We start from the raw sequence: 21,028 nt of genomic DNA on the forward strand, positions 1-21,028 counted from the left end.
ATCTATAAAATGAGCCAGAGAAGGAAATGGCAAATCGCTCCAGTATTTTTGCCAGTAAAACCCTATACAGGATGATGAGGAGTTGGGAGTGACTGAATAACAACAATGTATATATATACACATACACACACACATATATATACACACACATGTAAATATAAATATACATGTATGTTTGTATGGAAATTATATATATATATATATGTATACACATATGCCTATAACTCTCTCTATATTTCAGAAAATTTCAACAGACCTTTCAGTCATTCAGATAATAATTTCCAGGGATCTCAGCCTGGACACTACTCACGGTTGGCTGGCACACTGGCTGTGTTCCCAGACTGGTAGGAAGCCGCTAACCCTTCTGCTGCTCAGTCCTTCTGAGCCAGGGCAGGAAGACTCCACAGAACAGGGTCCCATGATATGAGCAATGTCACCAGGCAATTAGAGGAGGTAGGTAGCAACCCCAGAGGGCCAATGGGCAGAGCTGGGACTGGGTGTAGGTCTGATAGGCAGGCTGTTAGAACTTAACACACAGGGGACCAGACAAAGGACACTTTTTAATGACTTTTTTAAGAAAACAGACAAATGAGTGCCAAGAAATTCTGCTCTATACCCCATGGTGGGATTTATTTTGTCAAGTTGGTTGAGTTTCAATGAAGGCTAGATTTTTTTCCTGGTTGACTAGGAACACATAAGAGTACAATATTGAAGTGCTAGTTTGTAAAACCATTTGCTATTTGTTAAAATTGTAGGCTCTAGAGTTGGATGTACATCTGACATCATTTCATCCAAGCCAAACCTGAGTTCACTTTAGAATTTGGCCCTAAATCCTCATCCATTTTCAGCTTAATGACCTGGTAATGGGGAGCTCACTTCCTATTGATGCAGACTATTACCCTTCTGCATGGCTCTAAGGGTTAGGATATTTTTCCTTCTATTTTTTCCTCTTCTATTTTAGTAAATCATTCCTATATGGCACTAAGGACAACAAATCTAACTCCTTTCCCATATGACAGCCCTTCTGATATTGAAAAAGAGCTCTTCTGTTTCCTCCCTTTTTTTTCTTTTACAGGCTAAACACTCTCATACATTCTAGTTTAAATTAATTAGCTATTAAACTAAACAATTTATTCTAATTAATTCTAATTCAGATATTCTCACCTTTCTAATTTTTATGTGTGATAGAATACTATTGTGCCGTAAGAGTTGATGAGCAGGATACTTTTGGAAAATCCTGAAGACTTATATAAACTGATGCAAATGGAATAAGCAGGACCAGGAGAACATCATACATACTAACAGCAATATTGTATGATGATCAAATGTGAATGGTTTAGCGTTTTTTTTCAGCAAAACAAAGAACCAATCCACCTATCATGAAAAATGCTATTCACATCTAAGAGAAAAAAGTGATGGAGTTTGAACACAAGTTGAAGCTTACTATTTTTTTGTCTGTGTGTTCTTTAACAACAGGACTAATATTAAGATATGTTTTATTTGACTAAACATGTAAAACCTTTATCAAATCTCTTGCCTTTTCAATGAGTGGCGAGGGAGAAAGAGTGAAAAAGAATTTGGTACTCATCATTTTAAAAAATGATTAAAATTGTTTTTTATGAAATTGAAAATATTAGAATTCATAAGAAAGAAAAACTTCATTTTTGCATTTTTCTAGTTTTGTCTCTTTTTTACCCTATTTGGGCATTTTCAGGGCAAAGATACTGGTAAGTGTTAAGGACCATGTGTAGGTGAAGGGGCAGGTTAATTCTCCGAAAACCTCCACAGTTGTGAATCATAACATTTGAAGAAGTTGCAAAGCAACTTTACTGACACAGGTGTTGCTTGTGGACTGAGAATGAAAGAAATTGGAGGCAAGAGGGAAGAGGAGAGAGGTCAGACAACACAACAGCCTTTCAGCTTCTTTGTATCCTTAGTATCTCCCTGTATTTTACATGAAGAGATCCATTCTGCTGGACTGAGTTGGATCTCCAGCTAATGGCTGGTATCACAATAGGCAAGCTTTGCCATTTCCTTCTCCAGCTCATTTTACAGATGAGGAAACTGATGGAAACAGAGCTAAGTGATTTGCCCAGGCTCACACAGTAAGTATCTAAGGTTAAATATGAACTCAGAAAGATGAGTCTTCAGAACTGCAATGCCAGTGGTCCATCCACTGCACCATCTAGCTGCTCCACCTAATTCTTGCCATTCTCAAACACTTTCTCAAAACACATTCTCAAAAGCAACTGTTGGCTCCTGTGTTTACTTTTCAAAGTTTTTTATTCAGCTTTGATTTTCTTCAGCAATATATTGAACTGAATCATTTGAATTTTATATTATAATCCTGTCATTAGTTATTCTTGGTTTTAAGCTTTTACCTTTGGTGTTTTGGAATAAATAATTTCAAGATCTCTTCAGTCCATTATAGTGGTAACAGACAAGCTTTTGAAGTTCCTTGGTTACTGGAACTGTTTCTTTGTGGCTGCTTGCAGTACCTTTTCTTTGACTTGGAAGCTGTGGATTTTGGCCCCTGTATCCCTGCAAGTTTTCATTTTGGGGCTTCTTTCAGAAAGGGAGTAGAAGATTTTCTTAATTTTACTTTGTCTTCTGATGGACAGTTTTCACTTGGGATTTCTTGAAAATTTGTAAGTATGACTTTTAAAAATATTGTAGTTTTCAGGAAATTTAATGATTCAGAGATTCTTTTTCTGTGAATTGTTTTCTAGAAAAGTATTTTGTATTTTTATTGCATATTTCTTTCTTTCTATTTTGATTACCTTTTGATTTTGGTCCAACCTTTTATCTTGTCTCCAGCTTTATGAATTTCTGCTTATTCCCTTAAATTTTGGGGAATTCATCTACTTGGATAGTCTTAACACCTTCAGTTTTAAGTGAGTTATTCTCCCTTGAATTTTTTTTCTCCAGAGTTCTTATTTCATTTTTTGTTTCTTGCTTCATTTTTCCAGATATTCTTTTAGAACTCATACTGAGATTTTTTTCCTCAAAAGTTCTGTTTATCAATATTGTAGAATTAACATGTTATGGGTTTGACTCTTGGGCATCTCTGGATCCATAATATTAAAAATGTTTTGTACAAATGAAAACACTATAATCAAAATTAGAAGGAGAACAGAAAATCTGGAAAAAATTATTTATAGACAGTTATCTGAGAAAACCTTTAAATGTTTGAGATATGAAGCCTTTTAGATAAAGAACTGTCAAATTTATAAGAATATGACTCATACCCCAGTTGTTAAATGGTCAAAGATTATAAACAGGCATTATTTAGTATTTCTTATAAATGTGGAAATGTGTTTGGATATCGGACATCTGAAACCAACATTGGTCATTTTTTATATGAATTTGCTTGTTTTTTTTTTTTATTTTCATTTACATCATGATAGCTTTTGTCTATATTTTTTCCTGATCCTACCTTCTTTATTCAGTATCAGTTATGAGACATTCTATATTTCTTTCTTTTTTTATCTATTACATTTGTAGTTCTGAAGAGTACAATCATATTTCATTCATAAACCACCATTTATTCAGAGTTTACCAAAAAACATATGTTTTATTTCCATTTTTTGTCACCACAAAAAGTGAGCCTGTGAATATTTTATTATCAATGACATTCTCTTTCCTGCCTTTGATTTTCATGGTATACCATCTTTATTGAAAAATTTCTTTGTCAAACAGTAGAAAGAGTTCAATAACATTGCTTGCATATTTACAACTTGCTTTCCAGAGTAATTGGGCCATTTCCTAATTACACTCCCAGTACATCAATGTGATTCTTATAAAACTTTTTTTCAATATTCATATTTTCATCTTTTACCATCAATGCTAATTTGATGTGTCTGAGATGATATCTCAGAGTTTTATTTCACATTTTCCTTATTTTTGATATTTTGGAGTATTTTCCCCATCTAGTTGTTAGTTTGTGTTTCTTCTTTTGGAAACTATTTATTCATACTTGGATAACTTCATTGGAAGCCTGCAAAAATTTTAGACCTGAGGAGTATGGTTTACTTTAAAAGGTCATAGGTGGCGTCATTTAAAGGACGAGAAGTTAACTAAAATCTCCTTACTCCTAGATTATTATTCTTTCCAGTTCACATAGCCTGGTTAATCAATCATGTGTACACGTATTTGCATATAAAACAATTCCTTATTCTCTTTCCATTTTTTTTAATCAATAAATATTTTCTAAGGACCTACTCTGGACAGGGAATGGTTCTAACCCTGGGCTAATGGACTCGGCCTTAGTCGGTGGCTTAGTATGGCCCATTAATCTGGTGGAGAGTAGTGACCCAGGTAATATCTCTGTAGAAGTGCTCTTGCTGGGGAGGAAGAGTACTTTTGTAGAGTTTAGAAGATGTATACATCTTCTGCTACTTGCCATCAGACGTGCCCCTATTATTGATTACTGCCACTATTAACCAATGTGGCCACCACCAGTGAGACTTCAGCAAGACATGATTAAGAGATTGTGCCATTTGCTGTAGACTCCTCCTAGCTCTCAATCTGAGAGCTTCAGTCTTCTCTTTTCTCTTACCTTCACAATGACTTCCATTTCTAGGAAGCAGTGAGTCTAAACAGTTAGCATAGGGCACAAATAGGTGCAAGAAGACTGGGTTTATTGACTATCAATCGGAGGATCAATCCCCTCTCCCCTCAATTTATTCCAGAACCATTAGACCTAGCAAAAGATTCCATTCTTAGCAGAAACAGCATACTTTTCCTCTCCACAAGTCTGGGAGCATGGGGCTATGCTGGAACATAATTAATAATGTGTCTTCCTTTAACATTTTGAGGTTTACAAAATTCTTCTTCTGTGAGGTAGATAGTACAAAGATCATCCTTCTCATTTTATAGATCAGAAAATTGAGATCAAAAGAAGAAAAAGAAATTGTAACACAGTCACCTAGATAGTAATATTTGAGGTAACACTTGCACTCTAGTCTTTCTTCTAGTGTTTTGACAACTCTGGACTAAATTGGTGAAACATTATTGATAGTTTTTGGGTCTTGAAACATCTGAGCTGCATCTGCCAGTTATCAAAGCCAGATCTGAAAACCAGGGCCTCTTTTCCATGCTATTTAGTCATGGAATTATAGTCTCAGGGGACAGGTGTCTTACAGTGACCAATAAAAGCCTGAGGTTGTCTGGGGCTGAAGGACAGAGCCCACTTAGAAAAGTCCAGTATTGGAGCTAGTCCATGATCAGTCAAGCTGGTGAGAACCCAGAACAGGTATTGAATGACTTGCCCAATCGTGGTTGTGCTTTGAGTTGGTGACCGATGTTTTCCTTTTCTGGATGCTGGGTATGTTTGTGGAAGTGTGTTCCCTGATATTGGAGGAAATGCTTGTGATTACTATTCTTACTGTGCATTTGAGTAACTTGAATTTATTAAAGAACTGAAGCATGCTCATGTCATGTTCTAGAGCACTGTATTTTCCTGAAGGGTTCCTATAGGAAATTATAAACTCAGAAGTCTGACACACGTTCCATCCCAGGACTCGGTATCCCTTCTTATTCTGACAGTTCTCTGTGGGGACAAGAGACAACTATGGGTGACACAAGAAGACCTCAGTCATAATTGGGGGGAAAAATAAAAGGGCCAATGGGAAGTGAAGGGGAAGGGAGAATGAAGGATAACCTAGCTTATTCTGGTAGAATTTATGCTATAAAAATGCTCTGGTAAAAGTTTTGGGTTTAACATTGGAATGCAGGGAGTTCAGTCCCAGCTCTCCTCCTTATCAGCAGGGTTGATACTTGACAAGTGACTCCATCTTTAAAGGCCTTAATCCGTATATGTATAAAACGAAGGGTTCTCAACTAAATGCCATGTAAAGTCCTTTTCAACACTTAAGAGTTTATGGATAATATGAAAAGAGAGATAGTGAAGAGAAATATTTATGGAGTGTAGGGACTTAATTCTTGTAATCTGGGCCATTTTATCTATTGAAAATTTTCTTACACATCCCTCCCCAGTCCAGTGGTTCCCCTCCATTGGTCATTATCCTTGAATCCTACATTATTTGACACCCTTTTTCCTTTTGAATTCTCTTTCTTAATCATAGTGGGCTAGATTCCCATTACTACATAAGTTGAGAGAGATTTTCTCATTATGTAACCAAATGAGAATTTATATCCAGGCAAAATGCTAATGCTAGAGAGTGGAATAAGGATCAAAATGGCAGAAGCATAGAATGTTAGAGATAGAAGAGAACATAGAAAATAGAATGGCGAACATCAGAGTTTAAAAGGGAATCTTTGAAGGTAGACTATTAGTCTAGAAGCACCCTTACACTAGTGCTCATACATCTAGAACTTTAAAGTTGGAATCACATAGAGATACTGGGGTCTAATCCTGATTAGACAAAGTCAACTTTAATCTTCTGGGCTTCAGGCTTCTCATTTCAGAAGTGAGTTGATAACTTCTAAAGTTCCCTTTTATCTCTAAGTCTGTGACCCTATGGTTCTGGGTGAATTCAGACAAATCTTGAAATATGGAAAGTTAGAATTGGAAGAGAACATGGACTACTGAATTCTAGATCTTGGAGTAATTTTAGAACATAGAATGTTCAAGTCAGAAGCCAAAAGACCTATAGAACATAACAGCTGGAAGGAATCTTAGAATGCAGCATATAGGATCATAGGAGACTTGGAAATGGATGAGACATCAAAGGGCATCCAGTCAAGGTTGAGTGACTTGCTACATCAGTAATAAAATTATAGAGAGTGGCCTTTGGTTGAAAAGGAAACTTTCTAGGGAAAGTAGACAATTCCCTTCATCCCTTCCTATCGGAGAGACTCAAGGAACTTTTTGGTTGGTCCCTTCTGTGACTGGCTGACTTCATGGGGATTGTCAGTGTCCTTAAATAAATCGGGAGTTCTTCTGCTTAAGTCCCCATTACATAAATGAAAGCCTGAAAGGACTTGATACCAAAGAATGTTAGTTGGAGGGACCTTAGAACACTTCCTCCAATCCCTACACTTATAACATGCAGAGAGGATACATTATTTGCATTAGGTCACTCAGTGAGCTGGTGGTAGGTTCAGATCTCCTGGTTCCCAGACCATTGTCTTTTCCATTTTTAATGTGTAGTCTTTAATACAGATATTCTTGAATGGAGGAGGGTCTAGTGTGTCTATGCATCTTATTATGGACCTTGCTTTTTTGTGTCTGGAATAATCCAAACTCTTTGCCTTCACTGGTTACTTAGGGTAACTGCTATCACTATACCCAGGATGCAGATATTTACAAAGACATACCTTCTAGAGTATCTGCCCCATACAAATAATGAGCACAAAGTTCAAGTCAGCCTTTCCCATTTACCTGTTAGCCCAGGGCTAATTCCTTTGCAGAAGGTACAAGTCTTCTGTGTAATCTTCTCATGGCTGACTTCATCTCCTGGTTTCTCAGTGTGTAAATCAGGGGATTCAAGAGAGGGGAGATGACAGTGAAGGTGACAGAGATGACCCGGTCAGAGGGAAGGGCAGTGAAAGGCCTTGCATATACATAGATACAGGGCACAAAATGCAGGGTGACCACAGTGATGTGGGACGAGCAGGTGGAGATGGCTTTCCTCCTGCCCTCTCCAGTATGAGACCTCAACATCACCATGATGACTGTGTAGGACACAATGAGAAGAAAGAACCCAAGTGTGGTAACTAAACCATTGTTGGAGATCATTAGGAGCTCCAGAGCAAAGGTATCAATGCAGGCAAGTTTGAGGATTTGGGGGACATCACAATAGAAACTGTCAATGATGTTGGGCCCAGAGAAGGGGAGGGGGAGCAACAGACAGATCTGTACAATGGAGTGTATGAAGCCCCCCACCCAGGAGGCCACTATGAGCCCAAGGCACCTTCCTTTACTCATGAGGGTCACATAGTGAAGGGGCTTTGAGATGGCCAAATAACGATCCAAAGCCATTACAGATAGAGAAAAAACATCCACCCCTCCAAGGAAGTGGAAGAAAAATATCTGTGTAAAGCAGCCATTGAATGAGATGGTCTTTCTTTCAGCTAAAAGATCTAACAAAACCCTTGGAACAGTGATGGAGGAGAAGGAGATATCCACAATGGATAGATTTCGGAGCAGGAAGTACATAGGCGTGTGGAGGCGAGACTCACAAGTCACAGTGATCATGATAAAGAGATTTCCCAGTAGAGTGGTTATGTACACCAAGAGTAATAAGAAAAATAAGAAGATGCTCAACTTTGGAGACTGGGTGAGCCCCACAAAAACAAATTCCTTCACCCTGGTGTGATTCCCCAGTTCCATCAGCTCATGTTTCCTCTTCCTTGGCTACCTTGGAGGAAAAAATAATTAAATAATAAACAATATATAAATTTACTTAGATATCCCCCTCCTTTAATCACACTCATCATCTGCTGATTTCACTTCTACTCATATGCTGCTGAAACTAGAGTAAATCATAAAACAGTAGTGGTTGGACCCATTATCAATTTATATGAAACAATCTGAACTGAATTCTCATGATAGTGAAACAATCCTTTTTTAAAACTTCTCTGATGGATTGATTCAGTGTCCTACTGGCCACACCAGTTCTCCAAATCTTTTAATATCTCCTCAGATCTCTCATAGTTCTTTTTTCTATCTTCTCAATCGGGAACCTTGCCCCATGTTTCATTTAAAAATATTATGACACTTACCAAGAACTCTCTTTCCTCTTCCTCATCTCACATCACTTACATGCTTTCTTAATTCCCTTCTCATATAGTGAGGGGGTCCTTCCCCTTGACAAGGCAAACCATTTCACATGCACAAGTAATCCCATTCTAGCATCACTTATTCAGAAAATTGTTCATTCTTTTCATCCCAAGTCTCACTTTAAAAATGGATAGATTTTTATTTTCAAAATATCAAAAGATAGTTTTCGACTTTCACCCCTGAAAAAGCCTTGTGTTTCACATTTTTCTCCTTCCCTTCCTCCTACTCACCTTCCCTAGACTGCAAGTAATCCAATATACATAAACCATGTGCCATTTTTCTAAACATATTTCCATATATCATACTGCACTAGAAAAATCATATAAAAAGCAAATAAACAAAAACAAAGGTGAAAATCGTATGCTGCAATCCACATTCTGTCTCCATAGTCCTCTCTCTGAAGACAGATAGCTCCTTCCATCAAAAGTCTATTGGAATTGTGTTGAATAATCTCATTGTTGAAAAGAACCAAGTCCATCACGATTGATCATCACATAATCTTATTGTTGCTGTGTACAAAGTTCTTCTAGTTCTACTCATTTCACTTATGTTCATGCAAGTTTTTCCAGGCTTTTCTGAAATCATCTTGTTCGTTATTTCTTATAGAACAATAATATTCTATAGAATTTATACCATAATTTATTCAGCCCACCCCCAACTGACAGTTATCCACTCAGTTTCCAGTTCCTTGCCACTACAAGAAGGGCTGTTAGAAACATTTTTTCTAATCTCATGGCTTTTATATTCCTCATTGTTCTTAACTTCTCTGCATCTTTGGATACTGCTAATCACTTATCTTCTAAGCCACTAAGGCTTTTGTGATGCTTCCCTGTCCTGATTCTCCTCCTACCTGACTGATGCTTCTCATTCTCCTTTGTTAGATCTTTATCTGGGTTTTAGCCACTGATCTTGGACATCCTTGAGGCTCTAAGTTGGACCCTATTTTGTTCTTTTTTTGGATGAGGGCTTCTTAAAGGGATTCATGACCCCATATGGAGTCTCATAATTGAATGTGAGATTTACAAAATTATGATTTATCATCAGCAAATGTTTTATGTGTATACCTCTTTTATAAATCTATATATCCAGTATTTACATAAAAATTTCTCAATTGAGAAGGGGTTGGGAGTGGAGGCAAAATTAGAAAAGTCTTGCTCTAGACTATATCTCTTGGGGATTTCATAAGCTCTCAGGGACTTAATGTTCACCTTTCTGAAGATTTATTTATCCAACCCTAACATCTATGCTAATCTTTATTTCACATCTCCAAGTGCCTACTGGACATCTCAAACAGGATGATCTATGGGCATTTTAAATTTAAAATGTCCAAGACAGAACTCATTATTTCTCCCCAAATCTTTCCTTCTTCTTAACCATTGAGGTTGCTTCTATTGTCCCAGTCACTGAGTCTTTCCAAGTAGGGATCATGCTCAACACCTCGTTTTCTCACCCCTAGAAATGAGTCTTTTGCTGAATTCTGTCAACTTAATCTTTGCATCATCTCTTATTGATAGGGACCCTTTCTTTCTCTGACATTGCCACATCTCAGTTACATCTCTAGTACATACTATTGCAATAGCCTTCTAGGGGATCTACTTGTTACAGGTCTCTGTACTCCAATTTATCCTTCTTTTTACCTGTCAAAGTGACTTTAAAGAAGGAAGAATTAACAGTTGAAGAGGTAGGAGTTGATTCTAAGCAGATGGAACAACTTGGGATAAGACAAAGAAAGCAGAGTGTATTTCCCATGCAGAAAGCAGACAGTACTTTAATTGAACCATGAAGTTCTATTAATTTAAATTATTTTGGGATATTCATTCCCCAGTCATATTATTAAGTTCCTAGAGTGTGTCAAGCACTTTATTAGCACTCATGCTACAGAATTTCCTGAAGGAAGTGATATTCTATAAGAGGAAAACATGAACAGTGAAATTAAATATTGAATTATAATGGATATATCAAAAAGTTGAGCAATAAATTATTAGCCTATAGATATATAAGATTGATAATGATAAACAATAAAGAAATAAATAAATATAGATTTTACAAATAATATAAATGCATAGCTGAATAAAGTAAATCCAAAGTAAGTTTTTGGAGGACACTAATCAAGGGGAGTTAGTTAATGCCTCATGATTATTGAGCTGAGCCCTGAAGGAAGCAGGAGATTATAAAAGGTGGGGGTGAAGGGGAGGAGAACTTTTCCCAAACATGGCAGCCTATAACAAAGGCACATAGGTGAGAGAGAGAATATTGGATATGGAAGAATTATAGCATTTTTTAGTCTGTTTGCCTAGAATATATGTTGAGTCATTTCACTCATGTCAGACTCTCTGCAATTTCATTTGGAATTTTCTTGGTATAGTGGAATGGTTTGCCATTTCCTCCTCCTGCTCATTTTAACACTTTTATTTTCCTCACTTACATCTAAAACAATTTTAATATTTGCTTTTAAAACTTTGCGTTCCAGATTCTCTCCTTTCTTTTCTTGTTCATCTTGGCTCCCCCTACCATTGAAAACAATTTATTTTACAGATGAAGAGCTGAAGCAAAAAAGCCTGAATTGACCAGGGTCAGACAACTAGTAAAGTATCTGAAGCTGAATTTGAATTTGTCCTGCAGATTCTCTCTCTCTCTCTTTCTTTCTCTCTCTCTTTCTTTCTTTCTCTCTCTCTCTCTCTCTCTCTCTCTCTCTCTCTCTCTCTCTCTCTCTCTCTCTCTCTTTAAATAGACCACCTAGCTGCTCTGTGGGATTTACCAGATTGGAAAGGTCTTTACTTTCCACAAAGATTTGTAATTTTTTCCAGAAGTAACAGTCAGAGGCTGGTTTAGGATTTAGTTTGTACATTTCTTGGGGATATGTAGTGACTATATTTGGACTTCGTGTCACCAACGTATGATATATAGTAGGAGCTTAATAAATGCTCCATGACTGATTTACTGGTCAAAACTGAAACCACCCAGGAACTCCTGAAGTCAGGGCACTTTCAGTCCAAACTCTTTCCCATTCTATCCTTCACTGCTTGTCTTGTACACTGAGAGCAGATGTTGAAGACCATGCCCCAGAAGTGCTGAATTGCCCTGACTTTCCATCACAAGAATTGGTTCTGTTCAGTGGGCTGCACTTGCTCAAGTGGGTTTCAGCAAGAATGTCAATTGGAAGAATTTCAGGATGCCAGCTGGGTCAGCCAAGAACTTTAGTCCTTTACCACATCCCATTTTCCAGTTCAGAAGAAACCACACACACACACACACACACACATAGAAAGGTATAATTCCCCGAGAGGATAGTGCCCATAGCCCTCTCTAGTCTTTCTGGCTGGTACTACTTTGTATTTTCATTTGAAGGAACTTGGAGAAGATTGGGATGGAATTAAAGAATAAAGGCTTTGCTTTTAAGAGGGATTGGGAATAAAAAAGGAGCTCTGAAAGTCTCTCTTCTCCCCAGATTTTCTGCAACCTTTTCTTTCTCTTGCTTGTACCTTCAAACAGTAGAATGCTATTTAATTACATTTAATAAGTGTTTGCTAATTTCCTAGAGCCCCAAATGTAGGGCAATTAGTGATCTACCTTTCTTAGTTATGTCTAAACCCTATAGAGATCTGAAGGCATTTTCCTCAAGTTGTTAGTATAGAATTATGGAAATTCTCCTGAAAGTTTTCCATCTGCATCTATCTGTACAGATACCAAGAGCAAACTATCCCTGCTTTTTTGTCTTCATCTCTGTAGCAGCTGGATGCTTTGCAGACCACCAGAGGTCCCCAGAATGCTAAGGACCCCATTTCCTACAATTATGAAACTATTCCTTTACTTTACATGACCTTTCCTCTGTAGATAACCTGTATTATGTCTGATAGTATCTTTATGTGATATTAGTGTGCTCTTGGCACTTCATAGATGGAACTCTGTCCACCCCTAGCCTGAATATAAAGTGCTATTTATGAGTTCATGTTTGATGCTGGACAAATCATTCAACTTTACTGTTTCCAGGATACTCTAATCCCCTGTTGTAGTTGGTTATTCTTGTTCTCATTTCCTCTGTCTTCTTTCTGTTATCTCCTATATATAAATATTTTCTATTATATAAATAAATGCATGTTTGTATGGAAATTATATATATGTATGCACATATCATTATAACTATATATTTCAGAAATTTTCTACAAACCTTTCAGTCATTCAGATAATAATTTCCAGGGATCCCAGCCATGGAAACTACTCACAGTTGGCTGGCACACTGGCAGTGTTCCCAGACTGGTAGGAAGCTGCTAACCCTTCTGCTGCTCAGTCCTCTGAGCCAGGGCAGGAGGACTTCCATAGATCAGGGTCCCATGATATGAACAAGGTCACTAGTTAATTAGAGGATGTAGGTAGCATTCCCAGAGGGCCAATGGGCAGAGCTGGGACTGGGTGTAGGTCTGATAGGCAGGTTGTTAGGATTTCACACACAGGGGACCCAAGAAAGGACACTTTTTAATGACTCTTTACAAAACAGAAATGAATCTCAAGAAATTCTCTTCTATAGCGCATGGTGGGAGTTATTTTGTGGTTAGTCAAGTTACTTGGGTTTCAGTGAAGGCTTGATTTTTTTTCCTAGTTGATTAGGAACAAACAAGAGTAAAACATGGAAGTACTATTTTGTAAAAACATCGGTAATTTGTTAAAATTGTAGGCCCTAGAGTTGGAAGGACATCTGACATCATTTCATCCAAGCCACACCCGAGTCTACTATAGAATTTGGCTCCAAATCCTCATCCAGTTTCAGCTTAATGACTTGGTGATGGGGAACTCACTTCTTATTGAGGCAGCTTATTACATTTCTGCATGACTCTAAGAGTTAGGATATTTTTCCTTATATATATATATATATATATATATATATATATATTCTAAATATTTTCATCTTCAATTTCAGTCTGTCATTCCTATATGGCACTAAGGACAACAAATCTAGCTCCTTTCCCATATGACAACCCTTTAGATATAGAAAAAGTGCTTTTTTTCTCTTCCCTTCCCCCCCAATTTTTTTCTTCTACAGGCTAAACACTCTCATAAATTATAGTTTAAATTAATTAGTTATTAAATTAAACTTAATTTATTTTAATTCAATTCTAATTCAAATATCCTCAAGATTCCAATTTATATGTGTGATAGAATACTATTGTGCCATAAGAACTGATGAGCAGGATGCTTTCAGAAAATCATAGAAAGACTCATATGATACAAATGAAATGAGTAGGACCAGAAGAACATCATACACACTAACTGCAATATTGTATAATGATCAACTATGAATGACTTACTTTTTTCAGCAATGTAAAGAATCAAGATAATTCTGAAGGACCTATAATGAAAAATGCTATCTATATTCAAGAGAAACTACTGATGGAGTTTGAATATAGATTGAAACTTACTTTTTTTGGTCTGTGTGTTCTTTGACAATGGGACTATTATTGAAAGATTTTATTTGACTATATATGGCTAAACATTTGTCAAATTCACAATTTTTTCCCCCATTCGGTGGTGAGGGGAGAGATGGTGGAAAAGAATTTGGAATTCATCATTGTAAAAAACTGAAGGTTTAAATTTTTTTTTATAAAATTGAAAACGTATTAGAATTAATAAGAAGGGAAAAACTTCATTCTTGCTTTTTTTTCTGGTTGTTTCATTTTTTTTTACCCTATTTGGGTGTTTTCATGGCAAAGATAATTTAATGCTTTGCCATTTCCCTCTCCAGCTCATTTTACAGTTGAAGAAACTAATGGAAACAGAGCTAAATGATTTGCCCAGGGTCACACAGTAAATGTCTAATGTCACATACACATTCAGGAAGATGAGTCTTCATGACTGTAGAGCCAGTGCTCTATCCACTGCACCATCTAGCTGCGCTATCTCATTCTTGCCTTTTTCAGTTTCTAGGTATTTTCTAAGTGACGGTTGGTTCCTGTGTTTACATTTCATAGGTTTTTATTCAGCTCTGATTTTCTTCAGCAATATTATAAACTAAGAGTCCATTTGAATTTTAAATTATAATTCTGTCATTAGTTATTCTTGATTTTTAAGCTTTTACCTTTGGTGTTTTGGAATAATAATTCCAAAATTTCTTGAGTCTATTATAGTTAGCAGCCAAGTTTTTGAGGATCTAGGGTGCAGTTCATGGGAACTATTTTTTTGGTGGCTGCTTGCAGTATTTTTTCTTTGAATTGGAAGCTGTGGATTTTGGCCCCCATGTTTCTGAGAGTTTTTATTTTGGGGCTTCTTTGAGAAAGGGAGTAGAAGATTCTCATAATTTTACTTTGCTTTCTGATGGACAGTTTTTACTTAAGATTTCTTGAAAATTTGTATGAATATCTTTGAAAAATATTGTAATTTTCAGGAAATCTAATGATTCTGAGATTATTTTTCTGTGAACTTTTTTCTAGAAAAGAATTTTGTATTTTATTGCATATTTATATATTACTTTCTATTTTGATTAGCTTTTGATTTTGGTCCAACCTTTCATCTTGTCTAGAGATTTATGAATTTCTACTTATTCCACTCAAATTTTGGGTGATTCATCTACTTGGATAGGTTTAATACCTTTGGTTTTAAGTGAGTTATTCTCCCTTGAATTTTTTTTTCTCCAGAGTTTATTTCATTTTTTATTTCTTGCTTAATTTTTCCAGGTATTCTTTTAGAATTTGTGACAAAGAGATTTTCTCCTCAAAAGTTCTGATTATTGATATTGTGGAATTAACCTGTTCTGGGTTTGACTCTTGGGCATTTCTGGATCCATAATATTAAAAATGTTTTGTACAAACAAAAACAATGTAGCCAAAATTAGAAGGAAAGTAGAAAATCTGGAAAAAAATTATTTATAGACAGTTTCTATCTAAGAAAACCTTTATTTAAAAGTCTTCATGTTAGATATTTAAAGAACTTTGTAAAATATATAAGAATATGACTCAACTCCCAATTGCTAAATGGTCAAAGGTTATAAAGAGGCAGTTTTTGGAAGATAAAATCAAAGCTGTATATAACTATATGAAAAATGATTTAAGTCATTATTGATTAGTTGAGTGAAAATTAACACTCTTTTGAAATACGGTCTCACACCTGACAGATTACTAAAATGATAGAAGTGACAAACATTGGAAAGGATGTAGAAAATTTTGGACCCTAATTCACTGTTGGTGAAATTGTTTATTCATCCAACCCTTTTGGAGAGTAAACTGGGATTATGTTTAAAGAATTGTATGGCTATTCAAATCAACTACAAAGGACCTATGATAGAAGATACTATCCATCTTAGAGAAAGAACTGACATATGGAAATATGTATTGTATGGTGTGTCTCTGTGTCTCTGTGCCTCACTCACACGCACAAATGAAGAATTGACTTTCTCAAGTGTCAGATTATGAGGAAGTGAGGAAGACAGACAGATTAGAACTCAAAATATAACAAAAAACCTCCCCAAATGAAATGAAGTAAAATAAAAAGAATTCTTGAATTGAAATGATTTACTCAACCTTCCTAATAGTAGGGACCACAAAAAAAAAATCCCTGTGATACTTGGCTCCTTGGCCATAGAAGGAAAGGGACAGACTTTAATGATTTCTGAGATTCCTAAAGGAGAAAGAAATCTCCAAAATGGTGAGATCTCAAAGTAGGAAGTATACAAGCATGTGAAGATGAAATTTACCTGTGAAAAGCAGAGGGGCAGGGATGCTATTGGTTGTGTGCAGGAGAGGGAAACTGGGGTTTCTGATCAGAGTGGAGAACTAATGGAAAGTATGAGGCACCATCACCTCCACTCCACAATTTGAGGTGCTTACACTAATACCTCTTATTTGAAAAAAATGAACCCACAAAGAGAAAGTATTGGGCCCTGGAAAGTTAGCTATTAATCTCCTTTCCTTTTTATTTGTGCAATTAGACTTGGGAAAATTGAATTTAAAAGAAAACTTTAAACCTTGAGGTCTGACTCCCCTTCACATATCAAGAAGAAAATGAAGAAAAAGAATACCCAGGTGCTCACCACTCTGACTCCATTCTTCTCCAAAATTACCATGGGAATAGCATTGTTGCCAAGGACAAAGATACCAAGTTGTGTTATCTCACTTCCTGCCCTAACAAAACCCAAGTTATGATCTCAGTATGGCCCCTGTCTAACAGAGAGTAGCCTTCGCCCCATCTATGACAAGTCCTGAGTTACAAATTCCCAGGTTGTTAGTGCCAAGTTACCTCTGTCTCCCTTCTTTTGGAAATAAATATAACAGGTGTGAAGTGTTAGGCTAATCGCAGTCTCAACTTCTGTATTCTGTTTGCAAACCCTAGTTGTCTAAAACCCTATATAAACTCTTTCTTAATTCCTCTGGACCTTGTGCTTTGGAAACATATTCTCATATTGTTAGCTGGCTTATTAAACTCTCCAGTTTAAATTTAAACCAGTCTCTACTTGCCTCAGTTTATCTAGTACCACATATTTGGAGGCCCCAGCGAGATACAAAGGGAACGAGATCAGATAACTGTGGGGCCTCTGTGGGGAACCTTGGACTGGCTGGTTCTGGACTCCCTAGGGGAGGGGCCCTCTGAGATGTTCCAGGACCCCAGGGGAGACTAGGTCCAGTCACAATAGAGACTTACCGCTGACAGACCCCTATTCAACTACAATGGAGAACCTGGTCTGAAACCTTTTGGAGGTGAGTTTTTCTGTTCTGTCTGGGTGTTGGCACATTTGGGTTTACAGGAAAAGTTGGATTATGCAGCCATAGAACTCTAGGAAGTGCTGGTGGGAAGCCATGCAGCACTATTTGGTCTTGGGTGCCTTTGGGCACAAACCCGGGAGCCTTTTTGGGCACGACTTGGTCTTGGGTGCCTTTGGGCACAAACCTGGGTGCCTCTTTGGACATGACTTGGTCTTGGGTACCTTTGGGCACAAACCCGGGTGCCTTTTTGGGCCCGACTTGCTTTTGGGTGCCTTGGCACGACATGGCAAGAATTGGTTGTTGGGTTTTTTTAGTTTAAAGGTAAGGAAATTCTTATATGCACAGGGGCTATTTGGTTTCTCCAGTTTTAATCTGGAGCTTGAGAGCCTGGTTTATTTCTGAAAAGGCTCAGTCTGGATATTTCTATTTCTGGGAGGGAGAGATTGTCCAACGTTAATGTCGGCAACCTGCCCTCATCTATATCTGTTGATATATGGTAAAGTTGTTGGTCTGAAAAAAGTTCTCTTGTGTCTGTGTGGTCCATCTATCTGTACCTGGTCTGTCTTTGTGTTCCTTTAAGAACTTGTTATACCATAATTACCCTAAACCCCCCTCCCTCATCTCTGGCCAAGCTGGGGGCTGCAGAAATAATGTTAGCCAATAAAAATGAAAATAACTGCTGATTTTAGAAGTTTTGAGAACTAGGTTGAGGAGTTTAGTGATTGTTCAGATCAAGATTGCAAAGATAGCATAAAACAAATGCCATATGAGTGTTAAACTAATTTATTGCTTTTACTTGTAATCCATTTGCACGAACTTGTGGAAAAACAGAAAAACTCTTGGCTGCTTTTAAAAATCGGTCAGCAAACAACCTGATCCACAAGCCTGTTTGGGGGGGGGGGGAAGAGAAAAAACCTTTCCTGGGTCAGGTTACAGCTATAAATGGGGTGAGGTAAGAGAAAACAAAGAAAGCTAATGTCAGTTAAGTAGGCAAGAAACAATGAGTAAACCTTCTTCTGGAATTCCTATTGAATTATAAATCTGTTAAGCTTCTTTAAGAAAAATAACCAAATGGTAATTCAGTTTGCCTGGAACATTTAATTAGGATTTAGGAAAACTTATTTAAGTGCCTAATCTATTGAATTTGGGAGCTGTGTATGTTTAAATTGAAATTGTGATTCTGAAATTGTGAAATTGACTGGTACATGCTAAATTTGTTTATTCTGAATCTGTTTGAGTATTGAAATATTATTACTAAAAATTTAAAGTTGTATTTGATTTGATTCAGCTTAACAATAGTTTGTTAAAACAAACTTCTGATAACTTGCCTGAAGAGGTCACATGTTTGTATCCCCTAATTAGATGAAGTATGCTGTTTTCTAAAATGTATATCGGATAATTTGGAAAAATGATGAGCTCTGCTTTAAAATTTTGTCAGATCTGCTGGACATGTACATAAGCTTTGTGAAATTATTTATCTGTTGACTATATTGTGACTTAAAAGTTTTGAAGAAAAAAAGACAAGAGATGATTTTACAAACATGGGACTAGAAAGATTGATTTGCAAAAACAATGGATAGTTTGAATGGAATATCTAGTTAGAATATCACATGGAAAAGTATTGATTTAAAAAAAATAATTTCTAATTGTGTGTGCGTGTGTGTGTTAAAATTTGAAATGACTGTAAATCACATGAGATTCCTATCCAATTTTTTGTGATATCCAAATATAACATAACCTATCATGTGAAAATTGCAAAACTGATAATTGTGTAGTGGTTATTGTTGTAATATTGAAAGTTAAAATTGTTAAGGATTATTGGTTTGATAGATTGTTACAGAGAAGGGAAGATGATATGTTGATTTTTGAAGGAGAGAGAGATAGCATGTTAGAAGGGGAGGGACACAAGAGATGTGAGAGCACAGAGAGGAGTAGATTGGAAAGACAGGGCAAGTTCTTTAATGGAAGGAATTTGCCCTTTGCTAGGAGAAAGAAAACACACTGGCAGGCTAAATCCTGAAAGGCACTTGGCACCCTAAAAGAGTTAACTATAAGAAGAAGTGAGGTCGGGAAGCAAAGTGGAGTTAGTAATGTGAAATGGCTCCCTTCCCAGAGAGAACTTATAGAATTCAAAAAAAAAATTCAAAAATTAAATGAGAGCCATTGAGGGAAAACTAAAGAAAAAAATTAAAATCATCCAAAAAAAAAACAAGATTATGAAAAAAGTTAAGCAATTATGAAAGGAGGTACAGAGTCTCAAAGATGAAAATAACTCTTTGTTAATTAGAACTGGGCAAGGGGAACCAGTGAAGCCATGAGAGACCAGGAAATAACAAAACAGATTATAAAGAATGAGAAAATAGAACAGAATGTGAAACATCTCATAAGAAGAGATCAAGAAGAGAAAATATAAGACCAATTGGACTGACAGAAAGTTGTGACCAAAAGGAGAAACTTGACACAATGCAGGAAATAATCCTAGAAAATTGTCCTCCAGTTATAAACATAAGGGGAAGGTAGAAATAGGAAAAAATCCACCTTTCACCACCTCACAAAGATCCTTTGTAGAAAACATATAAGAATATTATTGCCACATTTTGAAACCCTCAGATCAAAAAGAAAATTTTGCAAAAAAACAAGAAAAAAAATAATCAAATACACTGGAGCTACATTTAGAATTGTACAAGACTTATTAGCAGCTACAATAAAAGACAACAGGTCTTGGAATCATAACCACAGACAAGCAAAAGGACTAGGCCTGTGAACAAAAATATCATATCAGTAAAATTATAATTTTCAATGAGAAAAAAACATTCAATGAACTTATTGATTTTCAGGACTTTCTATCAACCAAACCTGAACTTAACAGAAAATTTAACATTTAAGGGCTAATATCAAAGAGCTTTTAAGGAACCCAACATGCACAAACTATTTAAACATATACAAATTGGTTGTTTTTTTTTTTTTTAACATGGGAAATATATGTTATGTTTAAGATTTACATCAATAATAGGGTAAGCTCAAAAGAGAGATTGGAACAGTAAAGGTAAAAATAGTAATTATGTTAAACAAATGAAATGAAGAAGAATAAACACAGAGGCATTGGAGTTGGGGAGGAGGGCTCATAGTTCTGAAAACCTACTCATATCAAGAATGGGTTCAACAGGCAATACTACATGTATACCATGAAGAGGATAGCACCATCCAAAATTTATAAAGAAATAATGGGGGAGGAATAGATGGTTGGGGAAGCAAAGGTTGACGGAAGAAGAAGAGAGGTATCTGGGGGTTTGGGGGGGGGTAGGTTAAGTAATAAGCCAAGTTATGGAGCAGAATTTAATCAATGAGTCAGCAGGGAAAGGAAAGATATTTGTATGTAGAATATGTATATGTGTATATATCTACATCTGTATACATAAATATACCTTTTCTTACTTGGAGGTTGTGGGGGGGGGGGATGAAAGGGAGATATCTATATTTATCTGTATGTATGTGTATGCATATGTATATGTCTAATATATGTATATATAAATATATATATTTTTAACTATAGCCGGTTTGGGAGTTGTAGGGGGGGTATGAAAAGGGGAAAAAA

The 21,028-nt window shown here is 36.4% G+C and overlaps 1 protein-coding gene across 1 annotated transcript; it reads right to left on the reverse strand.

Annotated features, from left to right (window-relative positions):
* Positions 1-7,348: 7,348 nt before the first annotated feature.
* LOC100919190 (olfactory receptor 4D11-like) lies at positions 7,349-8,296 on the reverse strand. The gene has a single exon (XM_003773990.2). The coding sequence runs from the start codon at positions 8,294-8,296 to the stop codon at positions 7,349-7,351; it is 948 nt and encodes a 315-aa protein (XP_003774038.2).
* Between the last annotated feature and the right edge of the window lie 12,732 nt (positions 8,297-21,028).

The sequence above is a fragment of the Sarcophilus harrisii genome, chromosome 6 (genome assembly GCF_902635505.1).
Source record: "Sarcophilus harrisii chromosome 6, mSarHar1.11, whole genome shotgun sequence".
In the NCBI taxonomy this organism is placed as follows: domain Eukaryota; kingdom Metazoa; phylum Chordata; class Mammalia; order Dasyuromorphia; family Dasyuridae; genus Sarcophilus; species Sarcophilus harrisii.